The sequence below is a fragment of the Scomber japonicus genome, chromosome 3 (assembly GCF_027409825.1).
Source record: "Scomber japonicus isolate fScoJap1 chromosome 3, fScoJap1.pri, whole genome shotgun sequence".
Taxonomy (NCBI): domain Eukaryota; kingdom Metazoa; phylum Chordata; class Actinopteri; order Scombriformes; family Scombridae; genus Scomber; species Scomber japonicus.
In genome coordinates this window covers 26,011,286-26,039,252 of record NC_070580.1, presented here as the reverse complement: position 1 = coordinate 26,039,252, position 27,967 = coordinate 26,011,286, and the positions used below count along the sequence as shown (strand labels likewise).

The 27,967-nt window shown below is 38.4% G+C and overlaps 3 protein-coding genes across 3 annotated transcripts; 2 read left to right on the top strand and 1 right to left on the bottom strand.

Moving 5' to 3' along the window:
• Position 1: 1 nt before the first annotated feature.
• On the top strand, positions 2-2,657 carry pxmp4 (peroxisomal membrane protein 4). Its single transcript, XM_053316750.1, has 4 exons — positions 2-154; positions 917-979; positions 1,255-1,453; positions 1,585-2,657. The coding sequence occupies exons 1-4, from the start codon at positions 42-44 to the stop codon at positions 1,846-1,848; spliced, it is 639 nt and encodes a 212-aa protein (XP_053172725.1). The 5' UTR covers positions 2-41; the 3' UTR covers positions 1,849-2,657.
• A 2,114-nt stretch (positions 2,658-4,771) lies between these two features.
• On the top strand, positions 4,772-9,981 carry tgm5l (transglutaminase 5, like). The gene is made up of 14 exons (XM_053315558.1): positions 4,772-4,778; positions 4,941-5,123; positions 5,380-5,613; positions 5,868-5,986; positions 6,422-6,550; positions 6,981-7,158; positions 7,393-7,528; positions 7,695-7,798; positions 7,909-8,148; positions 8,252-8,314; positions 8,412-8,624; positions 8,761-8,918; positions 9,204-9,340; positions 9,791-9,981. The coding sequence occupies exons 1-14, from the start codon at positions 4,772-4,774 to the stop codon at positions 9,942-9,944; spliced, it is 2,055 nt and encodes a 684-aa protein (XP_053171533.1). The 3' UTR covers positions 9,945-9,981.
• A 1,572-nt stretch (positions 9,982-11,553) lies between these two features.
• Positions 11,554-27,713, bottom strand: eya2 (EYA transcriptional coactivator and phosphatase 2). Its single transcript, XM_053315322.1, has 13 exons — positions 27,611-27,713; positions 26,672-26,788; positions 22,344-22,420; positions 22,048-22,231; positions 20,984-21,120; positions 20,735-20,818; positions 16,908-16,997; positions 14,746-14,804; positions 13,805-13,965; positions 13,050-13,164; positions 12,714-12,835; positions 12,136-12,236; positions 11,554-11,744 (listed from the first exon to the last, which is right to left on the bottom strand). Exons 1-13 carry the CDS (start codon positions 27,711-27,713, stop codon positions 11,664-11,666), a joined length of 1,431 nt encoding a protein of 476 aa, XP_053171297.1. The 3' UTR covers positions 11,554-11,663.
• Positions 27,714-27,967: the final 254 nt, after the last annotated feature.

Below are 27,967 nucleotides of genomic sequence, written 5' to 3'. Positions count from 1 at the left end.
GTGCATCATGTATTTGTGTCCGTGCAGCTGTAGTGAAAGTCATGGCAGGTCCAGATCCGATTAAAACTCTGCTGTATACTGTCAACAACTTGCTGCAGCAGGAGAAATACAAAGCAGCATTGGCAGTGTTGAAAGGCTTCAGAAATGGCGCTGTGTGAGTGAAACTGTTTCAGTAAAGTCTTTAGCTTGACTCATCGTCCAGATAGTTTACTCCGCTAACTTCCTGCTAATTGCTAAAAGGTGCTGATTAACTGTAGTGTGGTTGTAGATAGTTTAGTTTGGATCTATTATGATAACTTATGGAGATATTGTAACCCTTATGTATTTTTCTGGCCAAATGTGACCCAATTGTCCATAAACACTATTTCAACCTGAAGTATTATGACTTTTCTTAAAGTTTATTAGAACAAAATGGAAGTATTTCATCTTTTTAATTATTGTGCGGCTTATACACATTTTTATACATATGAAATAGGTACTTACGGGTTAAATTTTATCCCTATTTATTCAGAAAATAAATCACCATTCAGAAATGTTGCTTTCTTCATATATAAGTAACACTGATAGCTGTTATGTTCCCTTGATTTATGCAGTACAAAACCATATTATTGTGTAATTATGAATGTTTTTGTGTAAAACCTGAAGAATACAAACATTCATTAAGGGTCAAACACCCATTTATTAATGACTGATGAAGCATTTACGAATGAAAAACAGATGTGTGCTCCAGAAGTGTATCATAAGGGGAAACTGAAGGTTCAGCATATGAGCAGTAAGGGTGAAATAAGATTATAGTTGTGGTATTGTGTTGAGATTTTGTTGACTACTCTCATGTTTGGGTATGAGTACTGTAGATTGTATTGTAGTTACACGTTTTCCCAGCCTGCATTTTCATTATCTTGTGTTTATATCTCAGATATGGAGCCAAAATCAGAGCACCACATGCCCTGGTGATGACATTTCTATTCAGAAGTGGCAGGTAAGAATTGAGCTGTAAATTATTTTTATGTAGTAATCACACTACTGAAAGGAAGAAAGGACATCCAGACTCTGTCTTCACTTTCACTCTGAAACGTTGTATATTAAAGTAGTGTATTGAGCAATTGAAGACAGAGTGTGGTTGTACATTCTTTCTTTAGTACGTGGCACATTCACTACTCAGGTGTGGTAGAGATTTTTGGCTAAATAGTAACCTGCAAGTGCCATACGTGCCATGCCTCTGAAGTGTGAACCTGTTTTTCTTCCCTCTGTCAGTTTGAAGGATAAACTCAGAGCCATTTTGAAGGCCACATACACCCACTCCCGCAACCTGGCATACTTTGTGTTCACATACAAAGGACTGCAGGCCTTGCAGGAGAAGATCCAAGGGAAGAGCTTGCAATCTCACTCCTTTCTGGCTGCCTGTATTGGAGGATGGTTAGTGTTTGGAGATAATAACAACATCAATAGTCAGGTATGACACGCCTGTATTCATAAATCCACTTCTGTCACGTGTGCTCTTTCCTTTATCTGCACAACACAAACTCAAGACTGTAATTGCTCAAATGTTTCCTATCCATTAAAACTCTTTATTTTCTACTCTAGATCAACATGTACTTGCTGTCTAGGATCCTGTTCGCCCTTTCTCGCCTGGCTGTGGAGAAAGGATTCATCCCCCAGCCTAAAAAAGACCCTTTCCCACTGTTTGCCACCCTGGTGTGGGGCATTGTCTTGTGGCTGTTTGAGTATTACCCTCACACCCTCCAGCCCTCACTGCAGTCCTCAATGAACTACCTCTACCATGACAGCAATGTGTGGCATGATATCACAGACTTCCTTGTTTATAACAAACCAAGGACTGCTGCTTAGAAATGAAGCTTTAGTTTTTCCCCCAGTATGGACCAGCGCTCTCTTAGAAGATCATGATTGCATTTTTTTTTTATATAATTGTAAATATTCTAAATATCTTTGATTGTTGCCTTCTCTAAATGATAAAGAATGTAGTTTGTGAGTTTAATTAACAGATCAGTATTATATCAGATGTACAGTAGGAACTTTTTATCTTGTTCATTTGCACTAATTTTCATGTGCCATCAATCAATCTTCATTATTTTCACTACTATACTGTTGTTATCAGACAAAATATGAAATATTAAATTAAATAGTGATATCTGATCTATCCAGTATGGGGTTGTTGGGGTTTGTTTGGCTGATTTTACATTGATTGATTTAAATTTCCAGGGGTATTTCATTAAATACAATAAAAGACAAAAAAATATTTAACTGTTAAACTGAAGTTACACAACTATCAACTAATTTGATTAATTTAAGTTCTTTTAAGTTCTCGTATAAGATACGCACACATTTCTAGAAATGGCAGGTTTTTCCTGGATTGATAGTTTGAAGTGTGGCAAGCGTAGCACTGCCGAGGGTGTTTCCTTACAAAGCAGTACGCAGGTTTTAATTAAACTAAAATATGGAATAATCCGTGCTGTAATATAGTAATATATATATGATTGTATTTTGTTTGCTCTTTGTAATGTAATATCAATTCCCTCACACTACAATTTTGTTGATTTACTTTTAAACCATTATGTATAAAATTTGAAATCTGTATGACTAACATGCACTCTGTCATGTGCCACTGTTATATAATGTGAATTGAAGGCTGGATTAAATCTCTTTAGTCAAACCTGTTACCAGGCTTTTCATCACTTTCAACAGTTTAACATCTGTCTAAAATAGGATGCAGAAAATGTTGCAATGTATAATTAATTCAGCGTCAATGTTTTAGATTTTTGCAATTGTCTTTGGTGGAAAATATTAACCAACTTCTGTACTTGGATACAATTTTGAGGTTCTTTACTTGAGTATCATAATTTTATGCTACATTTGCGTCACAAAATTTTAGACTGAACCATTTTTATTCCACAGCTATAGAATAGTTAACTACAAAGAAAAGTCAGTTTTACAGATCCAAATCTGCCAGACATCACTTTGTACATGTTCACCCTTTTACTGACTCGTCAATAAATGACTACATCATTGATAAAAAAAATTTAAAAAGTATATATCCTAAAATTCCTGACTGTAACTTTCCTTGTTCGATGTGATCAAAAATTGCTTTTCATTTCTTTATACTTAATCTTTAAATGGAGTGACAGAATATTACGTTTACCAGAGAGATTGATATCTCGCTGACACACAGAAAGACAAATGAAGCCACAGCCCCGTTGTGACCTATAGTCCCAGTATTCATTCTCCAAAAATGCATCCCACCCAATAGACTGCTTACAGCTCTTGTCATTATAAAGTGATCGTTGAGAGCATGAGAGCTATTTTCTCTTTCAGGCAAGTCTGAACAAGGATGGAAATACTGATTATCTCAAAGTGAACTCCCACGCTTCTATTATTTGGATTAGGTAATTGTGTCATAGTGCAACACCATCATAACCAGGATACTAGAGCGCATGTAAATACACTTAGCATCTTTAACATTCAGGTGACTGCTGTTGTTGTCATATTAAATAATATCTGTTCAATTAAATCTAGTTCCAGCTGGGAACTTTGGACAGTGTGTATATGATGTGCCTGAAATACATGTAGACTGGTGTGAAATTCTGGACTGGCTCCTTAAAGATTTAGAGGAGCTTTAGTAAAATTTTATCTAGTATGAACAATAAATATATTACGAAAGCTGTCTGCAATATAGCTGTTTTATTTTATTACATCAAATAAGTAACTTCTAAGGAAAATCACACAATCAGCTTGCCTGCACGATGTGACGCTCACAACTGGTCTAACGTCACTAGATCTGGTGATCTGGTAATCTGGTGACGGTAGACATTTGGTTTTGTAAACCACAGCTACCACAGTACCGGATCATTATTATTAAAATGATTGGACATGACCAATTCTAAGACTACATGACCATTTCTGTCATCTCTATTTGCATTTCTATGGTAGAAGTACATAATAGTTCATGGATGACACTAGTAAAAAGTCAGTAGACCCAAATAAAATCTACTTACAAATACCAATTGCTATAGTGACATTATAGAATGAAACAATACAGAAAAGATTATAATTGTGAAATATAACAGATTTTGACATATAAATAAAAAAATGGATGACTTAAAATTAGAAATTGTGGAGTTTGAAATAGAAAACAAAACCCAGGATTGTTGGTGTTCTATATTGAATCAAAGAATATGATTAATTATTTTGTAATTTTGTCAGTCTGTTTCTGATTTCAGTCTTTCAGTCTTGGATTCCTCACCCTTGCCATTTAATGGAATAACAGCACATACCATGAAAAAAACATAACAGCTCTGCAGTCACAGTAGATGGTGAGCTGTATGAATAGATACTGTGAGCCAGAAAAGACTGTTTGCTTTGATATCCCCTCATGCCCACTGAAAATGGTTTCACTACAAGTCTTACATCAGTTAATTATCTGTTGCAAAACTTTGTAGAGGATTGCCTAACAACTAATGTCATCATCTTAATTTCTCTGAGGGACTGGGTGAGTCTGATTGCTCACGTAAATCAGAAACTCAAAGGCTTAGCTTTCTTAGAAAAATCTTTCATTCAGAAAGGGTGGTGTCCAATTAGGTGGTGAATGTTTTGTTCCATATGACTGAAGGCACTTGGTTACAGTTTAGAAAAACCAGTTCACTTTCTCACCACCACTTGTCAGATGCCTTTTTAGGGTGGGGCGAAGGTTTATATAGCTGTAGACAGTAACAGAAGGGACATACAGCACTAGAGAGTGTAAAAGAGACACAAACAAATGGAAGGTGAGATTTGTCTCCCTTTGTCTCTGCTCACTTTGTTTTACTCTTTAACCTACGCCAACTTTTTCATCTTTTTATTCTTTGTATTTTGGTTCAAATTTTAACCGGTGTCATCTCACTGTTGAATTTAATTTTTTCATGTAATTTTCTCATCTCCTTTTGTAGACTTGAGCATTAAATATGTCAACGTGGAAAAAGCAGAGAACCTGGAGAAGCACAGGACAGAAGGCTTCAGCAGCTCCAAACCTCTGGTGGTCAGAAGAGGAGCCCCGTTCAAAATCAGTCTCCAGCTGAAGGGTCGACCCTTCAACCCCAAGACTGATGCTGTGAAGATCAAAGTTAAACTAGGTACTCTTCTGGATTTTATTTGTTTTTTGGGAGGGGTAAATATTTGGGATCATATCTTTTTTTTTTTTTTTTTTTTTTAAAGTTCTTAGAGTTTCTTCCAATAATCAGGAGCTGATATATCAATGATCTCTCAAACATTAAAAGTGAAGCTCCAGTAATGAGAAATATTTTTTAAATGATTTATTTTGTATGCAGCCAGTCTGAACAACCACTGAAAAGTATTTTTCCTAATTGTCTTTCTCTCTTCTCTCCTCAGGCCGCCTGTATGTGACAATGCCAGTCACTTTCTCCACAAAGGTTTCTTTATCCCGTTGGAGCGCCTATATGGACCCGGAGTCCTTGAACCTCCAGGCTCCGTCCATCTTCATCTCCTCTCCTGCCTCTGCCTCAGTGGGCAGCTATAGATTTCAGCTAGATCTGTTCACTCAGCAAAGCAAGAGGAGGTACAACTTGGGCAAATTCATTCTACTGTGCAACCCCTGGTGCAGAGGTGAGTGGGCTACACAACTTTTTGAGTTTTCAGAAATGATCTTATGGATATAGTTTGTGTGGCTGAATGACCTCATGCTCTCAGTCTTTTCACCACAGTATAAGGGTGATGAGCTGTGTGCCATCTGTAAGTCACAGTGACTCAAATGTCTAGCAACAGTTTTGAAAAATAGATCACCATTAAAATGGTAAGTGTGTGTTTTAAAATGTATATAATGTACTGTGTACTGAATGTCCAATGTTTATGGCTTGCAGAAGATACAGTTCACATTCCCTTTGAGGACCAGAGAGAAGAATACGTCCAGAATGACTCTGGGCTGCTGTTTATGGGGACAACTAAAAACCTTGTGTCAAGACCATGGTCCTTTGATCAGGTATGAAAATAAAATCTATTGAGCAGGAGTTTTGTATATATGCTCCATAACAAAAACAATCACAGGAGTTCAGTTGACTAATCTCAACTTCCTGGTAATTTTTTTAGGGCTGTTGCATTCAATTATTTATTGTAGTATTATTTTATTGGATTGCATTTCACTGTATCAGGATTTACTTTTATTGTGCCCACTGTCTGTATATACTTTAAATCCTTCCGTTGGGTTGAAACAAACTCACAACAAAAAGTGTACGGTAGTTGTAGTGGGTAAAACAGCAAAACAGTAATTGCATAGTCTAGTGATGATACTCATAGGTGACAAAACATACCCTGACCGCAACTGACACATACTGGCCAGTTGTTAAGAATGGGTTGTGCTTTGAGCGTTATTAGAAGTTAGTCTAATTCTCTCATTTCTTTCTCTCTGCCTGTAAAGTATGAGCCTAGTATCCTAGAGACATGCCTGAATCTGCTCCAAGTCAGCCCTCAGCATCAAAGGGACAGACGGATGGATTACCTGAACCGAAACAACCCCGTCTATATAGGCCGGGTTGTGTCTGCCATGGTGAGTGTCAACAGATTTCTACACTAAGGAAAAAACACAACTTGAAAACATACTAACTTCAAGATGGGAATAAATCACTTGCTCCCAGTATTCTATTTCACTTTTTTTTTTAATTTACTTTGATGACATGAGAGTCACAGCTGCTTATTAAAAACAAGTTGTGCATTGAACTGGGACACTGTGTTCTGCAGATAAACACACACCTGCTGCAAACATATTATCGCTACGTGTGACATGCAGTGACAGTGTAATTATTGCAGTAAAACTGTCTACTAAAGTATTTATTAGTCTGGCATTGTGACTCAAATTATCATCCTTCATCATGACAGATGGGAGATGCCTCAACTTGCTTTATGATGTTTGGGAACTTAAGTGCAAAAAAAAAAAAAAAAAAAAAAAAAGAAAGAAAATGACAATTCTTGTTTTGTAGATCAACAGTGAAGATGACCGTGGAGTGCTTAAAGGAAACTGGTCAAACAATTTCAAAGAAGGAGTTCATCCCTCCACATGGACCGGGAGTGGAGACATCTTGAAACAGTGGGCCCTTTCTGGTTACAGGCCAGTCAAGTACGGACAGTGCTGGGTGTTTGCAGCTGTCATGTGCACAGGTAATTGCAACCAAGAAGACTCAAAACTTTTTAAACTGAGTCATTTGAGAAGTTTGTAGATTTTTTTTTATTTGAATGATAAGTATCATACCTCTAAGATTCTCTGTAATGAAATCTTGACATCTGATCTTGATGACATACTGGATTACTTTTTCCATGACGTAATGTTGAGTTATTGCCATCGGCATATAAACATGTATTAACACATCTTACGTCTTTTAACACATTTTTCAGTCATGAGAGCTCTCGGCATTCCTTGCCGTGTGGTCACAAACTACAACTCTGCTCACGACACCAACAAGAACCTGGTGATTGAGGAGTACTACAATGAAAAAGGGGAGAAACTCAATTACAGCAAAGACAGCATATGGTTAGTAGTGACATTGATGATGGGATTTGGGGATTTTGGGATACTATGTGGGGTTTTTGATATCTTTTTGTGACTTTTTGATTTAAATGAAGATTTTTAGAAATTAGTGTTGTAAAACAAAAAAGCCATTCATAATTTTATATTTAACTTATGCCTTTCATGACAGGAACTTCCATGTGTGGGTGGAGTGCTGGATGGCTCGACAGGATCTGGGATCTGGAATGAATGGCTGGCAGGTTTTGGATCCGACCCCCCAGGAAAGGAGTGGAGGTGAGTTAGAAACCTTGTTGGTCCTTTTGTGAGACGTTTCTCACTTCTTTGCTCACTTGAATTTTTCCAAGTCAAAATCGTAACCATTTTTCTTCCTTCTTTTATCCAAGGAGTGTTCTGCTGTGGCCCAGCCCCTGTCAAAGCCATCAAGGATCAGCGCATGGACCTGTTTTATGACATCCCCTTTGTCTATGCTGAGGTGAATGCTGATGTCCACACAGTCATAGTGAGCCATGGTCGGGGAGTTGGCTACAGCAAAGACACCGAGAGAGTTGGATCCCTCGTCTGCACCAAGGCTATAGGCCTCCCCAGACTCCAAAACATCACAGGAGACTACAAATTCATCAAAAGTATGATCCAAAAAAGGAAAACTAATTAATTAATTTGATTTCTAACTGCTGTTTACTCCCAGGCATAGTTGCTCACTTTTTTCTCTCTGTCTTTACACTAAAGGCCCAACTCCCTCACTTGCATCAAGAAGCTCCACAATAGCGGACGATTCAACATTAAGGAGAGGTAATTATGAATTTAGATTTTTTAATACATTAAGCAGACTCATCATCTGTTTAAACACAAGTCATCTCATCCACTGTCTGTCTTCTTGTTTATGCAGCAAGTTCGTCCAAGAAGGTGCTGGTGTCTCTGAGCCTGGAAAAAGCTCCTGTCGCTGGAGAACCTATCCGCTTCACAGTTAAAGTCATCAACAAGCAGGATGTCGCCAAGACGATGAAGGTGTGTCTCAACGCCCAGGCTAAAGAATACAACAGCAGCCCCTCAGAGACCTTCTGGGAAACTCACGGCATCATGAAACTGGCACCCATGGAAGGTAATTTACTTTCCACTCACTCACTGACTCAGATTTTAATTTCTCAAAGGTTGCGGTTTAAATTCAAAATCGGATATGATGATAAGTTTCACACATTGTCTTCTCTCTCTTTCTCCACCTGTCTCTCTTTTTACAGTCAAGGTGCTGAACCAGCAGATCCTGCCAGCCCAGTATGAGGATGTGGTGGGAGATGACCTGATCAACCTTGCAGTAGTCCTGGAGGACACAGTCAGTCAGGAGCTCTGCCTGGCCTCAGAGGAGTTCAATATCGCCAGCCCAAACCTCCTCATACAGGTAATTTACAAACAGAGAGATTCTGAATGTTAGTCAGCAATAGTTTAGATATGTGTCACTTGTGTTTTGGGGTTTTATTTCTCAAGAAAACAAAGTACGTATTAAGCTATCTGTGTGTTTCATGTGATTCATGATTCACTTGCAAGAATCAAAACCTATTTACCTTAATTACACATTTTATGAAACCAATCTAACTTTTCCAGAAATAGAATATATATAATATCGTCTAACTTTAAAGTTATTATGGTGATAAAGAGGGTTTACTAACAGAAATTTTCCCTTCAGGTTGCAGATGAAAACTCCATTGGGCTTAACAAAGAACAGACTGCCACCGTGACCTTCACCAACCCATTTTCTCAGCCAGTGAGCGGAGTACTGACTGTAGCCGGGGCCGGGTTGATCCACGAAAAACGTATCTTCAGGTAAGACACAAGTTTTGTTGTCTTCATTCTTCATACTGAATGTCAAAGGCAATTGAATGATTTATGCACGTAATAAATAGTTGCAAACATAATTGGCTGAAGGAGTCATCAAACATAGGAGTGTCACTGTGCAGTACATAACAGTACAGTGTGTCTTTGCTAAAGGAATGAGGGCTATGTTACACTTGTATTGTGCTGCTTATGTTTGTGTTCAGTGTTCAGACAGGTGTGCCTAAGATAACTGACAAAATGTTCATATTAGGAATGCTTGGGAATCATATTAGCTCAACTGTTACAACCAAAACGTTAATAACAGGTGACAACAAGCCGCAGGATACTTTTTGACAAACCAGCAGGTGTCAGATATTCACGATTACTGCGGTAATACTGTAGTGCTACTTCAACATTGTGAAAACTTTTGTTTAATATCTTCTCTGTGTCTCCATGCAGGATGGCCCCATTGCCTCCAGGATTAACAGTGGAGCAGCGTATCACCTTCATACCCAGCAAAGTGGGAACAAAGATGCTGCAGGCCAGCCTGACACTCACAAATATCAGATCCACTATCAGAGGCTTCAAGATGGTCTCTATCAAAAGAAGTTAGATCCTTTTTTCATGTCTTTTTGCCTCATTTGGCTCAGTTGTTGCATCGGGGCACAGTAGGCCTACATATATTTCAAATTTCAGTTCTGCCTTGCCTGTATTTGGTTTACCAAATGATGCAAGAACAAAAAAGACCTATCTACTACTATCCAACCACACAATCATCCTTATTTTGACATATTTTTGTTTATGAAGATGTGAATGTATGTCATTATTTATTTATTTTTGCTATTTATATAAATGAACTGTGAAAATCAATATTGCAACTGGGAAATGTGCCATTTTGCTTGAAATTGTAAAGTCGCAAGTATTTTTTTAAATTAATTATTGTGATTTTTGCTTTGTTTGAAAAAATAAAAAAAATAAACAAAAAAAATGTCTTTCAGTGTATTGTAAATCACATTGGTTTTGACAGTCAAAAATCTAATTTTGTTATTGCAGTTCTTTTACTTCCCTGTAGAGGGAGACCTTTCCTTAAAAAATAATAGCATGGGCATCTTAATAATTTAATGTACAGTAATTCACACAAATGTCTTTAATCATTCATTTACTTAGAATTAAATCCCCTTTTGTTTAATAGAAATGTGCGAAATGAAATGAAACTCGACTCACCTTTCCCCACAATACAATTAATTTATCTTTATTAATCTATTTTAACTGTCTGTCAAAAACAAATCCACAATAAAGCATTATATACAAATAATAGCTAAGCTGACAGGCAGTGTGATAGGCACATGCACAACCATACCAGTTCATCTATATTACAAACAGGGTATTAGGAAATTAACCGAGGACAGAAAAGAATGAGAATTAAAATAAAACATACAAACATATACAACCCAGAATCAATATGGACTGAAGCCCCAGCCTTAAACGCAGCATCTTCAACAACCTCTTATTAAAACATGTTTACAAGAGCATATTTTTGGTCTTTGAAGGGGATTGTATTATGGCGAGCTCCCAAACTGTGTATACCTCATTTCGTTGAAGAATTTAACCAACAATAAATAGCTCACATTTTTATGGTAAAATACAATCTGACTGTTTTGATTAGCCTCTAACTATGAGGAGAATGTTATTTGACATTCATCTAGCTGACATATGAAAAAAAGCAACTCTATCGAATCTATCCCGAGTAAAATCATAACTTTAAGGCTTGTTTCTAATTTTCTTTGTGGTCAGTGAAAAATGTGTTTGGTCTCACAACAAATAAAAAAAAACACACATAGCAGAACAAACAATCTAAAAACAATCTGAGCTTTTTTTATCCATGCAGATATACTCACTGTGTTCATTATCATGTAAGGTTTTGCATTCAGTGCAACACTTTTTCTCTTACAAAAGTGGGACACCATTCATAAAGTTGAGATGAAATAACTTTTAAAAAATGAGTTAAAAAAAGTATTTGCAGTATTAACCATAGTTCCCTGGGGTTAGTTATGAAGCTTTGGTCCCTTTTTTTTAAACTTTGGTCGTTTTGTTTTGGTCCAGCACTTTTGGCTTCATGTTTATGTGTCATAGATATACTGCAGCTTCGCTTCGAAATCCTCACAGTTCCTCTGGCCTGGGTGGGAAATTGTCCGCCTGGTTGCTCACTTGAAATAGCGATACTGACTCTGAATCAGTCTCTCGGGGCAACTTCACCCACCATAGCTGCACTCAAGAGTTCAGGAACGTTTCATAATCTGGTGGAAGAGCAGAACGTGACAGCAGGCGCCCTCTAGAGGTAGTCCAGCTCCAGTGCATGGCTCAGAGCCTCCAGGTCGGCCCGACAGGACACCCTCCAGAACGGCATGTTCTTCTGAGAAAACAAAAATAAAATAAAATTCAACACAGGTTTAATGTGAAACATGCTAACTTAAGGCAGGCATACTTGCAGATGCAGTGCAGATGTGAAATACAGACTGTGGTTTGTAGAGGGATTGCAGTATGTGACAAAATACATGTGGATAACATAATGGACTTTAATACACAAAAGCATAAAGAAAAAAAGGTTTGGTGAACTTCCAAATTCAGGAAAAAAATACCAACATTTCCATGCACAGACATTTCTAAAAAAAATCCCCCCAAAAATCAACAAAAACAAACTCCAACACAGAAGCTGGAGAAATCCAGCATGTCTTAAGGTTAACTGATTAGTTGTGGTCCATTTTTCAGCAGTCAGAGTCATAAAAAGTCAGATTGAGTTATACCTTCTTGGCCACAGTCTCTTCTTCAGCTCCATCTCCTATCACCACATACACCGCTCTCCGTCCAAACCTCTGAGAGATGCGCTCAAAACAGCTCTCTTTGCCTTTAAAAATAAAGAAACCCAGGAGTAATGTTAAAAACAGTACCTTTGAAGAAAGGGGAAATCTATTTAATTTATCTGCATAATAGCAGAGATCACTGTTGATTTTACAATTTATAATTTTCATGATTAATTCATGTGTCATTATTTCTCAATTAACTGATTAGTTGTTTGGGGTATAAATGTCTATCACTGATTCCCAAAGCTCAAGATGAATCTTTAAATGTCTTATTTTGTCCAACAACAATAGTCCACATCCAAAAGATATTAAGTTTACTGTCATAGAGGACTAAAGAAACTAGAAAATATTCACATGTGAAAATCAGGAATCAGAATTTTTTTCTTAAGTATGATTAATTTAGTTTGAAATAGTTAATGATTAATTAAAAAGTTGGCAACTAATCGATTAAATAACTTGTCATTGTAGCTCTAGTGTAATTGATTAATGCCATTACTCTCTCTTTGTAAGATGTTCCTCACCTGTCTTGGTGGCACTGTATATGTTCTCTATGGGGAAGGCTGAGCCCAGGCCATACAGTAGCACCTTGGATAGGGCTGGGATGAGCTGGGTGGTGGTCACCAGTACATTCACACAGTTGGGCCTGAGACAAGAGAAGACAGACGTGTTTATTCTATGGTTCTAAGTTAGGATCCCTGAAAAGACCCACAAAATAGCAAGGGACCATCATTTAGTCATAATGGGATATGGAGCAGAAGTATTATTATTAAACACAGCGCTGTAAAGTCTTTTCCATTAAAACAGCATGAGCTAATTGATCTGCTGATGTAAATCAAGTCATGTTGGCATGAACAGACCTGGAGTTGATGAGAGCCAGGGCTTTGAGTGCTTGAGTGAGCCACAGGTCAGTCAGGACTTCCATCTCTCTCCTCAGCTGTAACCACTCCTCCCGCTTAGGGCTGCCCAGCAAACCTACGTGTACATCAGGGAGAAGCTTAATGACCTCAACTCTTATGGTTCTAATGAATACATGTTTATTTACTGAGATGTTGCAAAACTTTATTTTGACAGCAGGACTGTCTGTAGTCCCTGGATGGATGATTTTCACACAACATCCTCTAGCCAAAACCTCAAACACATGGTTTCCAGTGGAGTTAAAGCAGCCAGCTGTAATCAGCAGTGCCTATGCTCAGCCAGTGCACACGAGCTAAGATCAAACAGATTCTGACTCACAAACAAACAAGTCTCTCCCCTTTCCGCTTTTTTGCCACATCATGATTTAATTAATTTAATAGGTAATACATCTGTATTTAACTTTTAAAAAAAAGTTCATGTTCATGTTTTGTTCACGTTAATTATCCTCACTGCATTTTCCGCCCTACTTCACTTTTCTGAAGCAGAACGGCCAGATGACGATATTATATGAGCATAAATCGCAATCAAAGCATTTTATTCAGTTTCAACTCTAGTTTGAAGTTAATTGCTAATATCTTGTCATTGTCAGGTTTTTTGTTGATAGAAAATCATATATAAGCCAAATTAGACCTCAGAAAAAAAGTGAATCCAAATATATTGTCTGTCTATAGTTGTGTTAAATAAAATGATTGCTTACCCCCAACATTATTCTTATATGTGCTGTAAATCTCCTTGACTCTGCGGTATCGGAAAGCCAGTTTCCTCATCCAGTCCACCCCTCCGTGGACCCCTGACCCCAGGCACAGAGAACCAGCCCCTGCTGGGCTTTGGAAGCCGTCCGTCCCAAAGTTGTAAGTGCTGCAGGATCACAATACAGGAAGCAGTCAGGATATGGATCATAAAGACACAAACTGCATTTTTCCAGAGATGCTTATACTGTGTAGTAGCACTATAAAAAGTGTTTCATAAGGGATGCTCTATGAATTGGAGCAGCTTTTTTCACGCATGCATTTTTCTCGCTCTAGGAATCAATTCAGTCAGAACAAGAGAGCAGTGCTAAAACCATTTATCAAAATTTGGGAGGTGTGCCAGTGCAACCACAAAGAAATTCAGACACAAAAAAGACTGTAAAAGTGTAAATCTTGAACATTGACTTTTAGCTGTGAATGAAGCTTTGTCAGTAAGAAATCATGAAGGATATACATTCACCAAGGGTAGGATAAATATAAAAAACATCTTTGAGAATGAAAAGGGCCAATGTAAAGTTCAATAAAACAAATACTTCAAAAAAGTAGTTTGGTACAGTCTGGCTCTTTCTCAAATCACCCCTAAATGTATCCTAAAGTGCTTCAAGAAGTTTATGTAATAAAATGTCTGGACTGAGGGAGACAGGGGAAATGATAAAGAGAAGTTTTGATGAGAAATGAAAGCACTGGATAATCCTGCGACATATTATATGGCTGTGGAAGTCGAGAAAAATAAAAGACATGCATATGCTTGCATGCATGAACACACACAGACCCACAAGTCTCATCTCCCTCCTCCTGTGTGCTAAAACCCAGAGGGCAAGTCTGGTTCACGAGTCACTGTAGAACTGTCAGCGTCTCTCTAAGTACAGTAACACAGTAAAAGCTTTACCTCAGGTCCTGTCCGTTGTCATCTGATGCCACGTCATCAATATGAACCTGGTCACATTCCTGGGAAATTAAAAAGAGAGCGGATATATCAAGAGATCCATTTCAGAGTGGAGCCCTGTACAGGCAGGTTTCTACTCTTTAGGGGAGCCTCCGGGAGTGATAGCAGCTACAGAAATAGGAAAAAAACAGCTAAAATAAAAGACAAGGAAGGAGGAAATAAGGTGTCAGGAGGCGGGACAGCATGGCGCCAGAGACACAGGACAGTTAAAGTAGCTGGACAATTCTAGAGTAACCACGTAGTAAATTTAAGTAAATCTGCATTTCTCATAGTGTTTCCAACATTTTGATTTAAAAATTGCTTTAGATAGGTCCATTGTCTTTGACAAGCACAGTGGTGTGCATGTTGTTCCTGTCTTTTGGACATCAGTGCAACCAACTGCACCACAGGGATTAAAACCACACTGTAGCTTAAACATGTGGTGGCAGCCAAAACACCTTCAGCAATATGCAGTTAAATCAGAAAACTAAAAAAAGTTATGAAGATTGGATATGTAGGACAAAACCAAAACCAAAGAACATGAGTAAATCATGATAGGCCAAGAAAAAACATAACAAAGACTCTGAACCTCACAACCTTATATATTTCACACACCACAGATGCACGCACACACACAGTTGTTAGCTTTCAGCCATCTTTTTTTTTTTTAAATATATGTTTTTGAGCATCTGAGGTACTGTACAGTTATGTGGGACTGTAACCATTCAGCTACTGTGGTGCTCCAGCTTTCAGCCATCTTGAGACAGACAGAGACGCTACCTCATCTTCCCCCCATCTCTACATAACTCAATTCTCAGCGGCTCCAACCCACCTATCACTCAGGTGCCATCTTCCAGGAATCCCACCCATACTGAGCAAAAGACCCCTTTAACATCCAGAGAAGGTCCACACAGCAGCTAGATTTAAGGTAATCTTATTTGATTGTACTTTTTACAATCTGGGAATGAAGTGGTTTACAGCTGCAATGATCTACTTATATCAGTTTTTTTTTTAAAGGAAAATTTCAACTGGAAATTCTGACTTTGTTTAATCTGGCAGGCGATTAAAATTGTATGATCTTCTGCTGGTATTACACTCATGACAGCAACGATAGCACTCGTAGCCACCGATGTAGCCACTGACATAGCAAGGACAAGATAATTGTACCTCAAGACTTAACAGGAGTTGTCATCCCGCTGTGGCTTACTGCTTTAGAGATTTACTGAGCCCTGACAACAAAAGAGGGGATAAAAACCGGGTTTGCAAATGGCTTTGTTGGCTCCTTTCCCTCCTCTCCACTGTTCCTCCTCCCATTTGACTAATTTTCCTCTCGGATACTCAGACACACACCTATAATTACAGCACAAAGTGTACTTGTTCTCTCCTTCTCCGTACCTCTCTAATCTTTTTTCTTTGTCAGAACAAGGCAGAGGAATTCAGGGTGAAAAACATATGCACCCTTCAGTCACCTAGCAGGTAGTAAAACTGCATTTAAGTGACTTGGAGTTGAGAAGAGTCCTCACTGTTAGATGTTGCATCAATATCCATATTACATTTTTTTAAACTGGATTTTTAGACAGAAGTTTGGGTCTTACGGTAAGAGCACTTACGCCACGAGTTAACAACCTTTCCTTTTCATTTTCTTGCTGCACAGTCACTTCAGGAAGGGAAATTGTTTGGAAAATGTTGTTATAAAAATGAATACAGGATAGATGTTGTGTGAGGGCATTTCTACAATGACTGCCAGTGTGCTTTATGCCAGGTAAGAAAACAGCATCAAAATGTCAAACCTCTTGCTAGACTGTTGAGGGGAAGGTTTACTGGTCAGCAGCATGCCAGCTTATGCTGTTGGATGTGTTTTCACTGACTCTATTTTCCAGTCCACTGGAAAAATCCTAAGTGTCACAATTATTGCAAAAAATACTGAGATAAAGTGTGCTGCGAAGGGAATATGAAATAACCCAGTAGTAAGACATTTGGACAAAGTAATGCATACTTTTGCCAGCATGGAATTGAAGAGAGAAAAGTCAACAAAATATTTTAAAATCCGGCAATTTTTAAAACATGCCTCCTCGTACCTTTTTGTCATGGCTCACAAATTATTACACAAATTTAAAAAAACTCACCTCCAGGTCATTGAAGAAGAGTCTCGAGTCGGCCAAATTGAAGATCATCTCCTCCATCCACAAGCCAAGAGACACTGCTTTTGAGGAGTCCTGACGCGCACAGAAACACACACAAAACAAACACTGAAAATGAATACCTTGCATTGAAAACCACTCCACACAGTTCAAACTACAACCAATTAATTTCCTGACAATTAGTTTGTCATCAATCAAATGTGGATCTATGTTTAGATGTGTATCCACCTATATGCTTATTCCACATATAGTGGAAACAAATTTCCCTCCAGGGACATTAAAGATACTTATCTCTCTTATCAACCAGAATTACATACACTTCAACACAGTAAATGAAAGAAAACTGGTTCTCAGCTTGACCTATTTAATAAAAATAATGTCAGAACAATAACCCTCTGTCACTTCAGCTGTGGTACGCTTGATAATTAGTTAATACATAATTAAAGTCTGAGACTTGGCTGAGATTACTATCCTAAGAGGTTTGGTATTTAGAGAATAATCACTTAAATCTGATTATTGAACATCATTACTGTTGTCATTAGCCTTTTCTTGTCAGTGCAGCCGCCTGCTTGTCTGTCTTGTCTGGCTTTATTTTTACTTCCTCAGCAAACTCATCAACTGGATTGACATAAACAGGTTTTGGGAGAGGCAAGTGTGAATATTTATCTGTCAATCAAATGCTTTGCTGATTCTTATCTATTCTTATTCTTATCTGTTTTTCCTCCTCTCTTCGCTGGCTCTCATCTCAAGTTTTAAACAGCCATATCAGGTTTTTCTTTTTAAACTACAAATACTTTTTTTGCTGACCAATGTTTTAGTTGTTGACTATAATGTACCAACTGTACTATGAGCCTGCAGCTGAGCTAGTGGCTCTGTGAGGCTGTACTGTAGCACAGCTTTTGATTAAATGCTAACATCAGCATGCTAACATGCACTAAATGACAAGGCTAACCTGATGATGGTTAGCAGTTACAATATTTACTGTGTTAATCATTTTAGTTTAGTGTGTCAACATTTGTTAATTAGCACTGAACACAGTTGAGGCTGATTACATCATTAATTTGCTCAGAAAGTGAAATTAAAATGACATGATGGTGGCGCTAGAGCAAAGTGAAAGGAACATGTCTGTGCACAACTTCATGTAGAGCTGCAACTACTGATTTTTTTTTTTTTAAATACCGGTAATCTGTTGAGTAATTCCTTGATCAATTGATAAATTGTTTGGTATATAAAATCTCAAAAAATGGTTTAAAACATTTCACAAAGCCCGAGATGCAACCTAAAATGTTTTGTCTCTTTTGTCCCGACCAACAGTCCACAACCCAAAGTTTACCCGCACAGAGGACAGAATAAACCAGAAAAATACTCAAATTTAAGAAGCTGGAAAAGAGAATTTTGGTAATTTTTCTATAAAATTATGCAAATCAATGAATTGATTATCATAGTAACAAATCTATCTTCTGTCATTGGACTAATTGATTAATGGCCCAATAGCTACAGCTCTAATTTTATGGATTGCCATAAAATCAATCTTGCCATCAAAGTTGCCACCTGTATAGCCATGCTACTTGTGTGACTGAAAATGAAAGCAGACTTCAAGTCCACTATGAGGAAATGAATGGAAATCAAGGAAAAATAAACCCAAAAATCTTAAACACAACAAGTCTTTTTTTTTTTTTTTTTGGTACTGCAGATTTACCTGGATTCACCTAGAAAGTTAAATAAGGGGGGAGGGGGGCGTTATTTGTTCCTTTTGTACCCTCATTCTGTGTTTTCTTTCTTTGTACACCACCAAGCCTCCACTCTTCTGTTCTTTTCCTTTCACGTGGAAATAAATCAAACAAATACCCGGGTGTTGTGTTACACTAATTTCATTTTTGTTTCTTAATAAACAAAAAAAATCATCACCCGGAGAAGAGAAACACATGAATCATAATGTGCGGGCAGTCAGGCAGACTAACTGTGTGGACGTGTTGTCTTTTAGACTACAAAAGCAGGTGTGTGTACATATGCATAGCGTATTGTTTTGATGGCACCCTTGACAAGTCTTTGGCAGCGAGACAGGAGAAGCTAAGCAGTGTCAGCCAAAGGTGAACGCAAGATTAGTGCATCTGAAATGACTAGCAGAGCTGTCTCTCAGCTCAGAATGGTAGAAAAGGGCTTGATGACACAAGCTGGGTAAATGATGACAATTATAAAATTCCCCCCCTTCCAAAAACAGGGTGTAAAGAGAAAGAGGGAACTGAGGACGGAGGGAGGAAAAGTTCAATAGGAGGAGTAGGATGACAAGGAGAAAATGACGAGGGGAAGGATTGAGAAACACCGTCTAGAAGAGAAAGAAACAAATGGAGAGGATGAAGAAGGAGGGGTTAAAGGCTTAAGCCAGGGTTGTTCCTCTTGTTCCTCAATAATTGAAATAATTATCTGTAATCGCCTTCCTCAAAAGGTGAGGGCTGTGTCTATACAGAGGGACAAATAAAAGCCTCTTTCTAAAATAATCCCAGACAAGAATTTGAGAAGAAAGCGCCCAAAACATTAAGTTCCCAGGATTTTTTGCTATGAAAGACAGAGCCGGGGAAGAAAATTCACACACTAGAGGACAGGGCTGGGTGCTGTATGATAGATGAGATAATGGAAGAGCCCTTACGAGAGGTGGGCGGGGGGTGGGGAGGGGGATCAGCCCCTCGTGTGGATCTCTGTTCACCTCTGGCTCACCAAGCTGGTGAAAACAACTGTCTTTCAACACACCCATTAGTCTTTCCTGCATGCTGGGCCCAGACTTGCCTTTACGTATAGGTTCAAACATTTGTTTATGATAAGAGTTTAATAGGCTGACCCTGATGGGAAGAGCATGGGGCTGTTAAAACTAGACAGAGAACGGGACCCAAACCAAGATAAAGTGGAAGAAATCCATGCCAGAAAAAAAGCTGCATTAGGTTGTCAGACTAAGATGAGTTAACTGCAAATTTGGAAGGAAGAAAAAAAAACCCGTTGCTAACTTGTAAGACATCTTGACACTTTGGACTGTTAATCTGTTTTTCCGCTGTCACTCATTCAATTCCTCTGCTGCTGCATGAGTTTTGATGTCAGAGTCTGTCCAACTGAGCTATCCTGGTTCCAGCAGCGGGGTGTTTGGGTGGTGGGAGGAATCAGGAATTTTTGGCACATGAGTCACATTTCAACACATCCACTCTCTTGCTCTACAGTATCTCTTTCTTTGTCTGTCTTCCTCGCTTCACCCGCTCTCCGTGGCAGAAAAAAAAAAAAAAAAGAAAGAAAAAGAAACAACGGCATGCATGGCCTGGCCGGGGGGGGGGGGGGGGGGGGCTGAACCGATCAGAAACACTGCTCTCAATCTCCCATCAGCCTTGTGTCAACCCGCAGGGGGACCGTGAGAATTCAAAACACAGATCCCTGGCCAAAAACAAGAAATGCACTGTCCACCCCTTGTCAGCTGCTTGTCTATTATGTAAAGGTCCCGCTGGCTGTCAATCACGCCGCAGGATGCTGGGGTAGCTAAACAATCCCGGTGCATTATGAAAAGAAACAAGAGGGCAGAAAGGCAAAACAGCCAGCGTGTGAAAATGCTCAGGGATGAGAACCAAAGTTTGTGGACTCGACTCAGGCAGTCAAACCTTTAAATGTTAATCAAATAAGCACTTGACCATTGAGACCAAGGGTCATTTGACTAAAGCAAGATCAGGTCAATTTACTGTTGTGTGGGTTTTTAATTAACAAATTAATAATTATTTGTCAAAGTATGCACGTAACGCTTACAGTAAATGACAAAGGGAGGGGTCATATCAGCGTACCTTGCCAAATCGTGAGGAGAAAGTTCCCGTGAGGAGCGAATGGAAAATGATGATGGTTTCATCCAGGTCCCAGATAAACACCCGCTGCAGTGAAATAACAGATATGTAATGTTAACCTCATGAAAGTTTATGTGTTTGATGTCTCTGTGTGTGTGTGTGTGTGAGAGAGAGAGAGAGAGAAGGAGAGAGAAAGACAAATATTGTAGAGAAATACTGATAATTTTCAAAACTGTGAGAGTGTGTGTTTACCTCTATATCAGAGTCCAAAGGTGGAGCGGGGTCATTGACTCTTTTCCTCCCCCTCAACTTCCCGTCTGACCCCCTTCGTGCTGGGACCCCCTCCTCTTTACCTGGTGTTGGGGGGCTGGGCGGCGGGTGGTACTCTCCTAAGACAGATAAAACAAAGTTGCTAATTAGACTTTTTAATACAATCCATTCTCCAGATTCACCCTTGGAGTGATTTAATTAAGAGCATATTAATATTGTATTCAGATTAATAGCAAAACAATGTCAGACTGCAGGAATGAAGAGCAGAATAAATCACTTTAACAAAGTAAGGACATTCTTCAAAAAGACACCAGCTTTACCATATCCCATATCATGTAAAACTACTTAATCCACTTAGCATACTGTTCCACATGTTTGAGACTGTATGAAAACTACAGCTGTATCCCTGCAAATGAGACATGAAGCAGCCACATTTAACTTCACAGAAAAAAATGGTCTTCCTCTCTTGAAACTGGTGTGCTGCAGTAACCAGTGTTTATATTAATATGTTGTAGAGTTAGGTGCAGCTTGATAAAGGTAAATTGTAAAATAAAATAAAAAAGGACCAACATATACTTGTACTCTGATTTTGCAGTCAGGAAAAAATATAGGCAAAATTAATTTGCCATTTAGCTTGTCAGGTTTCAATAAAATACAAAATAATACAAAATACAAAAAAAAGTCCACATTGAATTTTCAGGTTTGTTGTCTGTATATTTGTTGACATATAGTTTTAAATGTCTGTATTCTGTGTGTGTGTGTGTATCTGTATACATGCTGTCTTTGTGTGTTTTCATTTATGGCTTCCCTTTGTAATGTAATGTTTGAACTATTAATGGGACAAAACAGGAAATTATATAGACCAAGCAAATAATCAATCAAGAAAATAATCAGCAGATGAATCAATAATAAAACTAATTGTTATTTGCAGCCCTGGTTCCATATGTCTTATCATCCAAATATATATTCAAACAAACAAAAAAAGGCCAACAGATCATAGAAATCCAGACAAAAAGAAAAGAAACAGGTTATTGGTCACTCTTTACCTGTGTGTGACTCTGGGCTGTGATTGGGCATCATGACGGGATGTTCTGGGTGCTGATAGGCTAATGGAGTTGTGATGGCAGCAGGGCTGATGTTGCTGCTGGTTAGGTAGGGGCTGTTGTAGTGATGTGAGTTATAATATGGAGAGTATTGACTCTGACTGTAGCTGGAGTACGTTGAAAACTCCTGTCAACACATTAACAACCAAGTTAGTTAATCTGTGACATGAAAATGATTCTGTGGAAACTGTTCACTTGTATTAGAAATAAAAAAAATATGTTGAGGTTTCATTACTCACTTGTTGGGAAGGGTTGAAAGGGGTTGAACTGGAGATTGCATGGCTGCCTTGAAATATTCCAGATGAAATGCCACCACCTGGGAAATGATGTGAACACAAAGATCATACCTTCAGGTAATAAGCAGTCATGCAGAATAGAAGACAATTACACACTTTGAATCAATCAATCAGTCAATCAGTTTTTTATGTATGTAGTGCCAAATCTAACAAAACTTATCTCTAGGCACTTTTCACATAGAGCAGGTCTACACTGTACTCTTTAATTTTATTCAAAGAGACCCAACGTAGAACCGGGCTCTATGTGGGCAGCCAGCTACTATGACCAATTGGGTGAGAGAGAAATAAGGAGAGAAGGAGAGTGTGTGTGAGAGAGAGATCGCAAGATAGAGAGAGCAATAGTGTGAAAGAGAGGAGAGGGAGAGGGGAGAGATGAAGCAGTAGGAGATTTGACTAAATTCCATCTTATTTTGATGAATAATTCACCACATCTGATCTGATACTGTGTTCAGGAAGTAAGGAGTGGTAAACTTTGACTGCTTTATCAGTGACAGCTCAGTGCAGCAGGAACTGAGAGTATGATATATGTTTGACACAATAATACAGGTGGGAAAGTCTGCCACTCTTGCTGCTCTGGGAATCTTCTCTAACTAATCAAGCTGAGGCAGGAATGTCTTCCTCCGAGCAATTTCTTCTCACAGTGATGCTGTCTCACCCTGCATCTTCCTGTCAAACTCTGTCAGAACTGTTTATTTGTCCGATTAATTATTTTTCCTGTAATGTTATCACCTCCACCTACGGCACTGTAAAGCATTTTTATAATTTTGCTCTTGTTGTCTATTACCTGGATATGTCAAAAGGTTACAACACATTTGTACAGAAATGTGTAGAAAGACAGGCCAAGAAAGAACTAATGAACTTACGGCACCAATTGGGTGAAAGAAGTCATGGTGTATGTCTTCTCATAAAGGATATATAACAGCTTCAGGTAATATTATTGACCTTTATGAGTTAATACGCAGATGGAAGAATAGAATGATTTACATCCTGTAGTCATTTTTTCAATCAATCAAAAAGCAAAGGGGCAGAATACAGCTCCTTACTGATGTCCAATACTTGGTACAGTAGCAGGTAATCAGATGCTTATTGATCATGTGGTGATGTCTAAATAAGATTTAAATATGTCTACAGCTCTGTGAGGCTGTTATATGTAGGCCCACACTGGTAGTTGTTGATATTTTTCAAGTCTGACTGACTGACTGACTGACTGACTGACTGACTGACTGAATGCTTAACACTAACCACAGTTTAAACACAGACACAATATGTATCATTTCAGGTAAAATAATACAGTTGCATGTTCAGATGTGCAACATGTTGATATTATTGACATATATTGGCAGTTGCATTTAAAGGTGTGCACTGTAAATAGAGTTTTTCAAATACAATCCAAGTCAAATAACATTTTCAAATAATTATTCAAATTACTGCTTTACATGCACCTGTACTGTTTATTGAATGGGTGGCAATGTAATTAGTGGCGGGTTACAGAATAATTACAGATGCTAGTTTGAGGGTTGATAAAGTGCACAGGACCAACCCTGTTTGCTTTGACAATATTCCCTTTGATGACAATAAAGATTCACTGCACTTTTCTCTGACACCACCTGACATTTATTTTTAGATTCATTGCCTTAAATGTCCCGTTGATCATTTAATCAGTCAACTGCTGTGTTCTTTGCTCCCTGTTTCTTCCTCTCTGTACCACAGTGCATGACAAACAGGAGAATAATGACTCAATGGAAGAACCACACTGAAAACTCCCCGGACAACACAACAATCTTCAAAGGGACTAAAGGAAAAATACAGGAGATCTCTCAAGTAAACACAAAAAGTCTCCCATAGCCCCCATTTGGTTTCAGTTGTACATACAGTGTACAGTATGTGTTTCGATGGTTTTCTGTGGCATGTGTGTGTGCCTGTGTGTGTGCCTGTGTGTGCGTGCTTGTGCCTTGTGTACAGTAAAATGCATGGCATGGAAACATTCTGAGAGCCTACAAACATTTGGTTGTTGTGGCAGTTTATTACCGTTTGAAGTTTGCAGTTAATGATTTATGCATAAAAATATTCAAACAAATTTATTTTGTTTGGGAACAGTGTCTTTCAAACTCAAACTTCACTCTTGTTGGTGGTTCTAACGAAACATGGTCATTGAGGGCTTTGCAGTTTCTAAGAGGTTTCATCAAACACGTGTTTACATGAATATTTACATTCCCGTATAATGTCTGACATCTGATTATTCTCTTAAAGAGGAAGTGATTTGGAAAACTTGAAATGTCTGGGAAGGGCTGAAAAATTATTGACCAGAAAAAAAGATCAAGGAAGACATTCACATCTGATGCCAAACCATCATAGAACAGAGACAGGATGTATGATCCCCTTTCATATACGACCATCTGTTATCACGTGAGCAAAATTACATGCTTACAGGTCACTTGATGACAATTAAATCATCTTCATAATAATTCAGAAAACTCCATCTGTTGATTAAAACTGTGACATGCGTACGAAATCTCTGGAAAAAGCTCGTAAAACATTGAGTTGACATTTGTCAAACTACTCAAGAATTCATCACAAGTCCCATGTAGGTTGTGAAGTTCTTTAAGAGCTATTAAACAGTTAAAACAGTACTTCTCCAACTTCTTAAAATGAAATTGATATACTAGCCTTTTAAATTAATTCATTCCTTCTAAATCAAGATTGTATACAACTAAGTACATGTTAGAATATTGGTCTTTGCATATATAAAGAATGGGAATCAGGTCAGAAATACTGTTTATCACAAGTTGGCTTTTCTTTTAGCACTTTTGGCCCTCAGTGTGAACGGTTATGATACGTAATTGCTATGATTATCTGGAATGTGGCAGAGTCACAACAATACTTGACACCACAAAAAAACACACTGAGACACGCTGTAAAGAAGTAACCAGTTTAGCCAGATTATTTAACCCACTTTATAACCATAAATTAACTCACTCAAAATGCCAGTAATAGTCCCTGTTTACTCAGGAAAACTATACTCAGAAATTAAGTCTGTCTGTAAATTGTGATAGATGTCACGTTGGACGTATTTTAAACAATGGTGTTACTGTTCCATATCTAAGCAACTAACAATGTTATAATTACTGATCAAAACTATGGCCAAACCAAAAAAGGTAGGATCCAAGTTGTAATAAAGCAGAGTTATACTTGAACTTATTTGAAAAAACCTCCATTTACGGTGTTCCTTTTGGGGGAAACCATACACACATATGAGAAAAAATGTATCATATTTCCTGCATATACAGTCAAACCAGTCTGTCATGAAAAAAATCTCTTTTAAAAGAGCAAGTTCATAACATAGCATAACAAGCTCATATTCCAGTTTTCAGAGTGCTCATAAATATTAGTAATATTGTAATATTATTAAAGCTGGGATGTAGCTACGTGGAGGAATACAAAGTCATGTGAATAGCTCATCTATTTATCCTCTATCGTTGTGTTTTTTCCCCTCCTCTGTCTCATCCTTACAGTGGAAACAGGGTCATCCCCCTGTCTGCAACATTAAACCTACTCACCCCTCCATAAAATGCACCTTAACCTCTCCCCTCTCACACACAAGGTCAATTTCGCGCTGCCTTCAGAGCCATAAAGTCGCACTGAGCGAGTCATGCTTTGGGCGCCGGACGACTAAGGAATGTGTACAGCGCAGATACACACACACACACGCACACACACATACACACACACACACACACACAAACAGCCATGCGTGGGCAGAGAGCCGCACACACTCCCAAGCATACCACGTCTTCATTTGAGCGTTTGTTTTTCGGCAAGACCCTCTGCCCATCTCTTTTTCCTCTCTTCCTTCCATCCTCTCTATTTCTCTTCCCCTCTGTCTGTATATTTTCTCACTCTCTCTTTCTTTCTAGTCTTCACAGACACAAGCGCATGCATGCTGTGTTGTTGGTCTGAGTGGAGAAAGGGGGCCTGACCCTGAGAAAAGAGGAGGGGTGGGGAGACTTTTGACGCCAGGAGTCCAGACCGCAGCTAATGGAGAACAGGTGTGGTGGAGAAAAAGGGGAGGAAAAGAGAGGGAGAAGAGAGGAATATGAGGGGAGAAGTAAAAGAAAAGAAGAGGAGGGGGAAAGGGAGCAAAAGAGTTAAAGATAAGGGATGGATGCTCCTTTCAATAAGGTTGAAATCAAAGATGGTGCATATAAGTTTTGTGTGCCAGAGTGTGTGATAGTGTGTCCACACATTCAATACATACAGTGTTTCAGACTAACCGTGTGTGTGTGAGTAGCTGTAGAGACTTTGACTGGGAGGAGTGCTGCTGAAGTTTGAGTAGCTCAGTAGTCCCGTCTGTCCTGGAGAATGGCTCAGGCCGTCTTCTGTTTTAATGTCTGAAAAGAGAGCAGAAAAAGTTAAGGTTAATGTTGATAGAAGATAATAGATGAAACTACTGAGCCTAGAGAGCACACATTGATTATTTAAGTATATCGAGTGTGCTCTGTTAACCATTTTTATTACGTTTTTATTCTGTATTCTACACGTTTATAAGTCTCAGTAAAAATGCAATGAAGAACGCAGACTACGGGATTTTTCTGAAGCACATGCCAACTAAATGTCAGTTTGTTCTCAGTGCTAAAAGGATGGATTCACAGTTATTCAAGTCTGTCCAAAAACAACAATCAGGTAACCAAATGAACATTGACACATGTTTCTTTCTTGCTGTAATCATTCCCCCTTTTATAATGCACCTATAATGTAAGCAATGAGGAACAAAATCCACGGCTCTCTTTCGGAGCAAAAATGTATTTCAAAGTTTATTTAAAGCTAATGTGAGACTTTAGGAGTTCAAAATAGTAAAATCAAGTCAACATCAAAGTTAGCCTTTTTAGTGCCAAATTCCCTCTTTTTGTTATCTACCCTTCCACTGCAGCTGAACAGGAAAACACTGTCCGTAGAGACACAAAACGGGAATTTTGTACTAAGGGGGATATATTAATGGTTAGTATCAACAGGAGGAATGGTTACATTGAGAAAAATCTCTCTCAGTGTTACTTTGGGCACCTGACTGTTGTTTTGAAGACTTGGAAAACGTCACTTTCAAGAAATGAAGTGCCTGTATGATTTGCACCAAAGTACAAAAAGTCTTTTGATTTTGAGATATTTATTAAAATAATGCCCAATCTTATCTTTAGAGTGTGTTTGTGTGTACTTACTGTAAGATGGCATGCTGTAGCCCTGCGTGTGGTGAGTGTACGGTGTGTATGGTCCTGCAGGCTGGAGGGCGGGACTGTACTGAGTCTGTCCATACGCAGCCATGACACTTTCCCCTGTCAGCTGATCTTATAGAGGAAAGAAAAAAATAAGGAAACAAAATTCTTCTTCTCTTTATTCGTTACAAAAGAACATCTGTTTTTGTCACGGTTTGAGCTGAGTTTGAGGAAGAACACAGTCGGCTGTTAGGAACACACAAACACTACTTTTTGTTTTAAAAACCAAAGGAATTAATGCTACAAAGAGAAGTCTGGTGGACTGCATGAACTAGTAAAATCAGATGGTTTGGGTTTTGGCTA